The sequence below is a fragment of the Fukomys damarensis genome, unplaced genomic scaffold (assembly GCF_012274545.1).
Source record: "Fukomys damarensis isolate Sample0158 unplaced genomic scaffold, DMR_v1.0_HiC HiC_scaffold_12, whole genome shotgun sequence".
NCBI lineage: Eukaryota > Metazoa > Chordata > Mammalia > Rodentia > Bathyergidae > Fukomys > Fukomys damarensis.
In genome coordinates, this window is record NW_022900924.1 from 4,325,154 (window position 1) to 4,336,564 (window position 11,411).

Here is an 11,411-nt window from a genome sequence, read left to right on the forward strand (position 1 = left end):
AGACTGAGCTCTACTCTTTCAGACACTGGTCTGAAAAGGGAGGTCTCGTCAGAACTCTCAGAGATGTCTGCACTTCTGATAACCTCCTCCACTGTCCTGGTGGTCATGGGCTCTGGCTCTTCCACGCCCGTGGACTCTCCTTTGGGATGCTTACTCAGGAATTTGGAAGGCCTTGACCTAAAACCCAAGTGGCTAGTTCGCTTACCTACTCAAATTTGGCCCCAATATCAATGAGATAATCAAAATGTCTGGCCGCCTAACGGCTCCCTTGAACCTGGTCTAATTCGAGACCTATGTAACTTTTGTGAGTGTCCAGGAAAATGGTCGGAGATTCCATATGTCCAGGGCTTTTCTTATCTTAGCAAACAGCCCTCTCTTTGTTCCACTGTCTGGAGACTGTCTCTTCTGTCACCTCCTCCCACACTTCTGCTAGCCCACGGTCCCTCCACTGCCACCCTCCTTTCTCTTAACTCTTCAGACCAACTGGACCCAGCCAATGACCCTCTCCCGAACCCGGCCCCAAGAAACCAACCCACTCCTTCCCCTGCCCCATCTGACTCCTCCTCTTGTCCTTCCTACTCCTCCTATTTCCTCAACACCTCCTATCTCGCTCTGCCCTCTGCTCCAACCCCACCTCTCATTCCACCCAAGTCTCATATGAGACACACGATGGCGCCCTTGGGTGAAGTGGCAGGGGTTGAGGGAATCTTCCTGTTCATACTCCCTTCCCCATGACTGAACTGGCCCTCATCCAAGCCAGACTTGGTTCTTTCACTGCCGATCCAACAACCTTTGTAAAACAATTTCAACTCTTGACACAGTCTTATCAATTAACCTATCATGATCTTTTTGTTGTTCTTACCAATGCTTTAACTCCTGAAGAAGGCAAAAGAGTGCTGGATCAGGCCCGTGCTCATTCAGATCAAGAACACCTGACAAATAATCACCATCCGGTAGGTGCTCTCGCGGTACCAGAACGAGACCCAGATCGGATTACAACACTGAGGCGGGAACTGAAGCTCGAGACAGGTATATTGTCTCCTTCGTGTGTTCCTCAGTGCCACTATGAAGTCTATAAATTATGAGAGGCTTAATGAAATTATACAGTATAAAAATGAAAATCCATCTGCCTTCTTGCAAAGATTGACTGATGGCCTCTGCCAACATACCAAGCTTGACCCTGAGTCTGTCGATGGCCAGAGATTAATTATGATGCACTTCTTTTCTCAGAGCTACCCTGACATTAGACTCAAATCAAAAAGGCTTGAGAGGGGACCTTTGACTCCCCCCTGCAAAAGTTCTGGCCACAGCCTTCAAAGTTTATCATGGCTGTAATGATCTCAAGATCACCAAAAATACCAGCTATTGGCACAAGCCTTCAGTCCTGCCAGACCACAATTGTCTCAAGGAAAGGGACCCTTCAGGGGGTTACCAGTGCAATCAAAAGGGTCCCTGGGCCAGGGAGTGCCCAAATCCCAGAGTGCCTACAAAGCCTGCCCTAGGTGCCAACAGAGGGACACTGGGGTTCCGACTGCCCCCTGGCGTCCACCTGCCATTGGGCCACTGGCCCCACCACTCCCCTGAGTGATGACCTGGTAGGTCTGGTGGCAGCTGAAGGGCTATGAAGAGGCCCTGACTCAACTGGCCCAATGCGGATCACCACCCAGGAGCCCAGGGTGACCTTGATTGTGGCAGGTGGGACTATTGTTTTCCTATTAGACACTGGTGCCAGCTTTTCTGCATTGAGAGAATATTGGGGACCTACCTCCCTGTCTCAGACCTCTATTGTTGGGGTAGAAGGTCAAAAACAACGCCCTGGACAGACTCCCCTACTGTCATGCACAATTGGCGACTTTTCATTCCTTCATTCCTTCCCAGTCCTCCCATCCTGCCCCGTTCCCTTATTGGGTCGTGACATTTCATCCCAGATTGGGGCGGCGTCCATTCATTTTTCTATGCCGAGCCCTTCCAACACTCCAACATCTTCCTTTTGTCTTCTGTTATCCCAAGATACTGAACCTCCAGGCCCTACCTCACTGCTTGCCATATCTGCTGTTTTTCACTCGGTAAACTTACCTCTCAGAAAATGTGCTTACCCTTTGGAAGAGGTCCAATTGCCTCTCCCTTTGGTTTGCTTAAAACACTTCTTGTACATTACACATTCTTAAATTGCGATTATAAGGTTAACTTACTCTTTTCTAAAAACTCAAGGTTAATACTGTTCTACGGGCAGCCAGTCAAATTTTCAGATGTAACACTCTGAGAACAGAAAAGGGACACTTTAAGTGAAGTTTGTTATAGAAGGTTAATAGTAAGTGAGACAGAAAAATATTAGGAAAGCTATAAATAAGAGATATACTTTTGACATGAAAGATTTTTGCATATTTGTCTTGTTAAAAACAGGTAAAGAAAGATATACAAGACCAGAAGGCCTTATTTAGAGGAAGTGTGTAAAAATGATTTAATAAGAAAATATGTATGCTTGCTTGTTGGTTTCAAGTTTGTTATAAAAGGTTTACATTTACAGTCATAAAGAGCCTCCATTCCTTTTAAACCTAATTCTACAAGAGATCTCTGTTAATATTGACCTGCAAAGGTTTTCACTAGTCGTAACTAAAAGATTTTATAATTCAATTGGCCAAAACCATCTGAGTATACTCTAGTTTCAATTGTCTTATATGTTTGTCTGTCTAAATGTTATCAAAATGACATCAAATACAAGTAGATTGTTGATTTCTATACCCTGGTTTTATAGGTTAAATACAAATTTAAAGATAATTAAATATAAACTTTTAAGTTTGGGTACACTCCTATTGGTAAATAAAGAAGCAGGTGCTCAGAAAATTTATTCTGATCTTTAGCCACTAATGGGAGCCCAAATAATTTTCATAGCCTTATAGAAAGATACGTCTTGTTAAATATGTTGTTAAAAATGTTTACATTGGCTATCATCAAAGGGCTGAGTTCTAAATATGTTATTGTAACACGTTTATGATGGTTATCTTCAAAATATAATATTTTCTGTATAAAAAACAAGGAGTTATTAAAAAGAAAAAAGAAAAGATCCTTTTGATACCAAGCTATGTTACAAGACATAAGATTTCATATAATTATAATCATTATTATTGCTGCTTTTCTGGTATACAAAATGTATTCATGCTGTTTGACCATACAGGTTTTCCAATGTATTGTTTATGACAATGACCTTTTGATCCAGGTATTCTCCCTTCTCTTCTGCTCCACCTACTTATGGTTACAGGTACATTTGTTACAGGTACAATGTACATTTGTACATTTGTACAGGTACATTTGCCCATACACTTTCCTTAGATGGTACCGTATCAAAAGGTAATAACTTAAATAAGTTTCCTGGGTTTTTGTTTTTGTCCTTATATATTTTTTAAAAAGATAAATACATTTAACAATGGCTGATCTATACTACGATACACATCTAAGTTTGTTACCAAGATGTCATCATGATTGTCATGCTAAAATATTATCATTATGTGTGGCTCCTGATTACAAGTTTTTCTGTTAATATTCTACAAAGAGTCAACTACTTCAACAACCATGATTGGTAAGATAACAGCCCTCTAACTATATTTTAAATTCCAAGATACTTGCTATCTAGATAGTTATGATGGTTAAACTCCTACTGTACTACTGATGTCACTGATCTTCTCTTCTGGGTGTTCAGCCACCAAAGTGCAGAGACCAACACTAAAAGGTAACCGGCCTAAGGAGATCGCCAATATTTTGGCTCTGGCCCTCCAAGGTCATCACAGATCCAAGGTATGAAGGAACCTTTTCTACAACATCCTACATCTTTGGTAAGTCACCCAACCTCCTGAACACGGAAATTGCTGGACACCAGAGGACAAATATAACGTGTGCTAAAGGAGGGTCATCAAAAAATCTTCCCGCTTTTACTAAAAGCACCATGGTCAAGCAAGACTGGGACCCATCCTAACAGATGACACTGGATGCTGAGAGGCCCTATACATGGTTCCAAAATAATGCCTAAAAAGACTTAACTGACCTTGACAGATAACAAGAGGTTCATATTGATTAACGCAGGTCTCACTCTAATTTGGTCTTAAACACCCAGCAGAAAAGAATAACCAAAAGAGGCAGTCAGTAAACAGGCACTAGTGATAGACTTTTGAGGCCCATTCTCCTCCCAAATATTCCTCTTTATTACGACACCCACCCCCTGTAAAGATTATAAATGTGTTAGCATGGGTCTGTACTTTTCCTAGAGGGCCTGAAGCCTTCCCTATAAAACAGGGCTTCAGAGGTATACAAGATTTTATTAAAAATTCCAAGGTTTGCTCTGCCTCTCTCCATAGACAGTGACAATGGGCCAGCATTTATAACAGGTTGTACAAGATCTAGTTAAACTGTTGTACTATTTATTGACCTCAGAGTTCTTGCAAGGTTAAAAAATGATAAATTGTACCATTAAGGTAAATATTGTCAAATAATACTGGGTTATGTGTTGATCGGCTCCCTTTGGCCTTCTTTAAAATAAGAGATACCCCAAGTTATACTGGGTTCTCCCCATATGAGGTCTTGTTTGGAAGGCCCCCCTGTATCTTGAGAGACTTTATATATGAAAAGAGCCATATTTAAGGCACTTATAGTTACTCCCGCAGCTGTCAAGATAACTAAAATTCAGCTACCACCACTCTAAAGTAAAACAGGTCAATCCAGAGAACTTCATGGACTTTGACTCCAGGAGACAATGCACTCAAAGCCCTGCTGTAAATTTAAGTGCCTTCCAGGATGGTTCCATGACTCGCGTTAAACCATATCTTCATGCTCCTCTCCCGGTCATATCCACAGGACCTCATCTACGCTATTCAGCCACCTCCATGGGACCTCTGAACTTACTTGGATTCCAGAAAACCTGGTTGCCCAGGATCCTTCGCCACCATCCAGTCCTGAGTCAGATAAGCTAACCTAACTGTTTACCCTCTCATCCTCTCATGGGGTATTGTGACCCATTTCACACCACAGCACCCACTGATGTCCTAAGTCCTCTTATATTAGTACTCCTGGGACTTGTCCTTGGGATAGGATTGGCCACAGTATCTCCTCCCAATTATAATTTTACTTCCAGGTGTTTACTCTCATTGACTTATTACCTCATAATCTCAATCTTTGCCATTCTTAATTGCTGGAGACAATAATGGTTCCTCTCCTGCTCCTGTTTGCCCTCCTAAAGCTCACCCAAGCTGATAGACCCCCGTGTGTACCTTGACTCTCTCCCAGCCTAACTCAGCCATCCTTCAGACCCAGGTATGATCTCCTGAAATCACATTCCAGGCCACCTTATGCCAGTTCTTTGACCAAATCACCAAATTCCTGCCACTCTTCAGACTGGCCCACAGCTGATTTCAGCTGCTCTTTCCATATCTACCTATACAGTTGCCCCCTATGTTCTCCATCTTATTCAATCCCAGGTCAGTCGCCTCTCCACTCAAGTCTCCCGACAGACAGCTCACCATCAGCTGATACTTCAGGCCGGAGACCTCATCGAGACCACCGTGTTACATGGCAGCCAACCGACCAACCATAGCTCAGATCTCAGCTCGGTTTGAACATTTTCTAAATGATCTTTGGACTGATATTTTCTGGTTCACTCCCCACTCTCGTCCTGTTACCCGCATAGCCAACTGGGTCACCAACGCGTGGCTCCAAGGAACTTTATCGGACTTCACCCCGACTGAAGTCACAATCTTTACCTTTTTACTTGTTCTTAGTAACCCTGCAACCCAGTCCACAGCCTCATACAAATTATCTTTACCCCTCTCTCCTCCCTCATTAACTGATTTGTGTGCTTGGACTTTTCTCAGGAAGCCCCACCAACAATTCCAGTAAAAATGCTACTGCTGTCATAATTCCATGTTCATAAAGGACAACGCAGCCGGCCAGGCCCCACGCCTGCCCCTAAGTTCGCCCCAGACTCAGCAGGAAGTAATTACAGAAGACAGATACGTCGCCCCCTTCCCCTGGCGTGTGGTTTGCACTGGCCGCCGTTTCTAGTCTAAACCAGAGTGGTGAGTGTTAGGGAATTGATCATGTTAAAGTATTTTGTGACGCCGCCATCACAGGCTGCATTTTCCTGGTGCTTCTTGGCTATTAAAATGACCTCATGCTCTTATCTTTAGTTTCCCTCCCACCAAGGCCACAGCGAGACAGAGAAATTAAAACCTGTTTCTGCAGGACTGGACCCATAAAAGGCAACCTGGCCTGTGATAGGTTAAAGGTAGCCCACTCCTCATGAATAAACAATAGCCCAGCCCAAAACTAATAAAAGGACCTTCCTTTCTTTGTTCTCTTCTTCTTTTTCTTCCTCCCTCTCTCTCTCTCTGCTCTCTCTCTCTCTCTACTCCCACTCCTTGAATAAAATCTCCAGTCAGACCTCTCGGTGTGTGTGGCCTAGTTGTTGAGCGTTGCTGTTCCCTTTCAGTGAGGCACTGGGTTCAAGCTCCAGTGCCACAAAAGCAAATAAACAATTTTAAAAATTTAAAAATTAAAAATCAGCTCAATGAGGAGTGGGGAAATGGCAGGAGAAGGTACTGGAACATGGTTCTGTTTTAAATTTTAAACTGGTTGATGAGGACATGAATGTTCATTATCTTATTTTTAGACTTTTTGGGGTTTGTAATGAAACACTTTTGTAAATAAAGATGAAAAGAAGAAGCTGGGCATGGTGGCACAGGCCTGTAATCCCAGCACTTGGGAGGCTGAGGCAGGAGGATCACTGTGAGTTCGAGACCAGCTTGGGTTACATAGTGAGTCAGTCTCAACTACATAGTGAGGCCCTGTCTCAAAAAAACTGAAAACAAAAAAGGAAAAGAAGAGCCTCTCCTAGTGCCCTGCACCCCTGGGATCTGTAGGAGCAATAGATCGGAAACTGAGGTTCAGAGCTGGGAAGAAAAAAGCTCTGGTCACACAATCAGCCAGTTCTCTGTGCACACAGCCAGCAGGTAAGGCTCTCCAGCTCAATGTGAATTTCAGGTAAACAATGAATAAAAATTTTGCTACTTGCATAAGTCTATCCTAAATATTGCATGTGATACACTTACAATAAAAATCATTCAACCTTCATTTCTGACGGAGTACCTTGGGATTTTTGTTGTTCTTACTGGTCAGTCTATGGGGAGGTTTGGTCTGAATATTGCAACCTGATCCTCAGGGGACCATGACATGGGCTGTAATGGGTGCAGTTCAGGTTGAGAAACAGGAGAGAGTCGAGCCTTGGGTTAGGGGAGATCTTTCCACTCTCCCTTAGCTGCAAAGCCAGGCCCTAAACTTTCCATTCCCAACCCAGCTCACACTCCTGAACCCCAGAGGTCACAGGAGGTCATGCCTGCTGTCCTGTGACCACACATCACCGCTGTCCCTGTGAACAGCAGCCAGCCAGCTGTCTGGGGGAGGAGCCCACAGGCTGCTCCCAAGAGTTACCCAAGGCACCCACAGCTCTGCCCTGAAGGGGCCCTCCAGGCCTGCCCGACCGGGTGGCATCCATCTCAGAATACATCATCTAGAAAGTCTTCCTCACAAGAAGAGACACGGAGAAGCAGCTTGCAGAGGAAGAACAGTACAAGAGAGAATGTGGCCTCTTCCGTGGCAATGAGATACCCTTGCTCACTCACCCTGCAAGGTGGGCTGGGCTGAGCCGGTGTGGGTGAGGGAGGGATTTCCTAAGGGCAGAAACAGAAGAAATTTAGAAACAGTCGCGGCGGACAGTGGCAAGGAACCATTACAGGAAGGCCTATTTCCAGAAGAAGTCACCTGCAGATGTAAAAAATAAATAAAAACAATACTAACCACTCTAGGATCTATTTGTTCGAAAATAGAATGTTCTGGAACCAAAATGTTCCACTCCCCCAAATCCATGTACGGATGTAGGTGAACCCACAGAGAGGCCCAGAAAAGAAGCAACTGGAGGGCAGTAGAGGCTGAGTGTGCTTTAGCCGCAATGTCTTAGATCAGAGAAATTTGGGATTTGGGAGTTTTTGGATTTTGGAGTGTTTGCATACATGTATATATATAATGAGGTGGTTTTTTGTTTGTTTGTTTTGGTTTTGTTTTGTTTTGATTTTTTGAGACAGGGTCTCACAGCCTCCTGAGTGCTGGGTTTACAGGCGTGTAACTCCCAGCTTGTTTTTTTTTTTTAGACAGTGTTTTACCAAGCAGTTTAGGGTGGCCTTGAACTCACTATGTAGCCCATGCTGGCTTTGAACTTGTGGTGATCCTCTTACTTCAGCCTCCTGAGCGAGTGCTGGGATTACAGGTGTGCACCACCATGCCCAGTGTGATATCTTAGCAATAGGACCCAGATCTAAATAGGAAATTCACTTATGTTTAATACACCTTATACGCATAACCTAAAGATAACTTTATACAATATTTTTTAGTGTGCCTATATTTTATTTTGGGTACTAGGAATCAAACTCAAGCTTTCAAGGCGGGCATTGGGACCACTGAGCTAAATCCCAGGCTTCACATTTTTGGATTAGGGATATTCAACCCACATTCTGTCAGCAGTGCTAACCTGCAGAGCTGGGGGGAGAGGTAAGGGAGATTTCTCTAAATTATGCATTTTTATAATGGCTACTTTCTTTAAACAGGCATATGAAAGAGGTGAGTAGAATATACAGTGAATATTTAAATTTAAAATTTTATTACAGTAAACAACACATTGCCATTAATGCCCCCCCAAATACTCCTCCTTTTCAAAAACACTTTTCCCATCCTCAACACTTTCTGAAGCAATTCTGGAAGTCCTCTTTCCTGATCTTTATGAGGTGGGAATTCTGAAAACTATGGTGGATGTTGCTGCTGAATGCCATCCAATGGGAAAGGAGGGTCATAAAAACTAATTAATTACATAAAAACTAATTACAGTCCTCTTTCAATGTAATCACTGGGTCTGACGCCACACGACTTCTGTTTCATCCCCAAAGCCAAAATGACCACGAAACATAATCTTTCAAATCATTTCAGGACATCAAGGCAGCCCCAAGAGTGCAGCTAAAGATGCTCACAAAGGAAGACTCCAAGAACTGTTCAGAAAGTGCCGAGAGAGACTCCGAGCCACAGAGGCCCCCAGGACCTCCTCCTGCCAAGCAGGTGCTGTCGGAGAAGACCTCTGAGCAGTGCCATACCTCTGAACAAAGCGTAGGCTCCTGATTCATCTGGCCGCAGCCTCCCACTAAGATCCTGGAGATCACGGAAGGCCGCAAGGGCGACAAGCAGCTGCCCACCCTGGGTACTACTGAGGCCCTCATTCCTGACTTGTCTACTTGAGTGAGCTCATCGAGATCGTCAGGAGACGCTTACAGCTCCATGCTAACCAAGCCTTCTTCCTCTTGGTGAACAGACCCAGCACGACAAGTGTGTGGGTGCTGATCTCAGAAGTGTACGAGAGCCAGAAGGATAAAGATGGATTCCTGTATATGGCAAACACCTTGCAGGAGACATCTGGAATGGAATTGTCGGTATGTGTCTAGAATCTAGAACAATTCATCTGAAGCTTTTTTTTGAAGCTCTTACCAAGGTGAAAAAGGAATGTTACCAGCTGAGACTGATCAGCTCAACTAGTCACAGGCTTTCAGAATAGTCCTACTCCCATCTAGAAATTTTAGAGAGGGGTTTTTATATTTCATGCAGAAAAACTGAGCTCTAAATAAGCACACTCATTTTTGGAACGCTATATTTTTTAACTTGGCTATCTTGTTTTCAAAGTTTAGAAGTTTGGCCAGGCATGGGTGGATTCTGCCTGTAATCCCAGCACTCAGGAAGCTGAGACAGGAGGATCACACCTGGAGTACATAATGAGTTCAAGGCCAGCCTGAACTACTTAATGAGACCCTGTCTCAAAACAAAACGACAACAACAAAAACAACAAAAAGTTTAGAAGTTTAAAAATAAAATACTTTGCATCCTAAATTGCCAATAAAACAGACCTTCAATGATTTCAATGCTCTTTTTATCCTACTAGGAACTTGCAGTTTTAGCAGCAACTTAACTTCAAGGCATTTGAGGCCCCCAAGTGTCTTCCCCAGGCTCAGAGTTTTGCCTTTTATACCCGAGTTTCTGTTCAATTAGAGAGCTCCCTGAAGGGAGTTTCTGAGCCCAAGTTGTCAAGCAGAGCCCCAATGCATTGCCTTAGCACAGAACAGGGAGGGGCCTGGGAGGGTACAGGAAAGTAGCTCCAGGTTTCTGAGCTACTGCAGCACACCCAGAGCACCCTCCTAGTGCTAAAATGCTCTCACTCGGTCTCTCCTCTCTGCAGTTATACACAGAAAAGCATGGCTCAACAAACAATAGGAAATTTGAATAATCTATAATTTCTGCCTAGTCTCTCTCTCTCTCTCTCTCTCTCTCTCTCTCTCTCACTGTTTTTTTTTTTTTTTTTTTTTTTGAGACAGGGTCTCACTATGTAGTCAAGACTGACCTGGAATTCACTATGTAGCCCAGGCTGGTCTCGAACTCACAGTGGTCCTCCTGCCTCAGCCTCCCAAATGCTGGGAATACAGGTGTGCGCCACCACGCCTGGCTCTGCTTAATCTCTTAAAAGGCAGCAGAGAAAATGGCATTTCTTCAGTGTTGGATTTTCTCTGGTCCAAGGCTCCAGACTGGGGCCTGCCCTGGTACGTGAACCCGCAGCTGTGCGGTGCTGCCCTCAGGCCAGGGCACCAGCAGCAGAATAGTGAAATGGCAGAGCTGAAGCTCGCACAGTTCAGAGAAGCTTCCTTTGCCTTTGGCTTAAAGGGGCTCAGGTTAGGTGGGTAATGAAACTGTTGTTAAAAGGCGCTTTTAACGCGTTTGAGAGAGCAGCCGGCCGCAGTCAGGACCGCGCCCTCCTCCCACCGCGAGCGCACACACCCACAGCGGAGGAGGCCCGACTGACACCCGCCCCAGACCCATTCCGCGCTGAGTGCGCTCCCTGCCGACCTCTCGCTTGGAAGCGTCACAGAAAAGTCACAGTTTTGCTACTATCAAGCAGGCTAGTCCCGTATTGGGCTGTCTGGTGCCGCTGTCGATGTAGCTGAGGGAGGGCGCCCCTCCCCGTCGGCGAGGCGTCTGTCCCCAGCACTAACTTTTAAGGTGTGTGGGTTCCCTTGTGTAAGCTCTCCATCGGCCTGTCTCCTTCAGACTGTACACACCACTATCCCCGAGACTCTCTCGTGTGGTCGGTAACATACTGCTTTTTAAACAGTAAATACCATGCTGGGAGGGGTGGTGTTTATTTATAGGATCTTTAAAACAAACACATTTTTAATTCACGAAATGCATAAAGGCATAACTTAAACTGTTAAAAGAGAGAGAGAGAGAGAGAGAGAGAGAGAGAGAGAGAGAGAGAGAGAGAGAGCGGGGCGTGGTGGCCCCTGCCT

At 44.6% G+C, this 11,411-nt stretch overlaps 1 protein-coding gene and 1 long non-coding RNA gene across 12 annotated transcripts in view; one reads left to right on the forward strand and one right to left on the reverse strand.

The window, feature by feature from the left end:
• Gal3st1 (galactose-3-O-sulfotransferase 1) overlaps positions 1–11,411 on the reverse strand; it is a 28,834-nt gene that overhangs the window by 5,472 nt on the left and 11,951 nt on the right. For 3 of the 11 annotated variants that reach the window (XM_033762318.1, XM_010603794.3, XM_010603798.2), the window contains exon 2: positions 7,665–7,712. The exons of 5 other annotated variants lie outside the window; for them this stretch is intronic. Coding sequence is in view for 1 of the 6 variants with exons in the window: in XM_010603788.3 (XP_010602090.1) it covers positions 5,508–5,510 (3 nt within the window). In the remaining 5 variants the exon portion in view is untranslated. Of the gene's footprint in view, positions 1–862; positions 1,034–4,893; positions 5,118–5,507; positions 5,785–7,664; positions 7,713–11,411 lie in introns of those variants that run through there. 3 more of the 11 variants (XM_010603788.3, XM_010603795.2, XM_010603792.3) reach the window with 3 other exon arrangements.
• On the forward strand, positions 5,162–5,955 carry LOC104848067. The gene is made up of 3 exons (XR_004516754.1): positions 5,162–5,301; positions 5,466–5,597; positions 5,859–5,955. It is a non-coding gene; the product is annotated as an uncharacterized LOC104848067 (long non-coding RNA).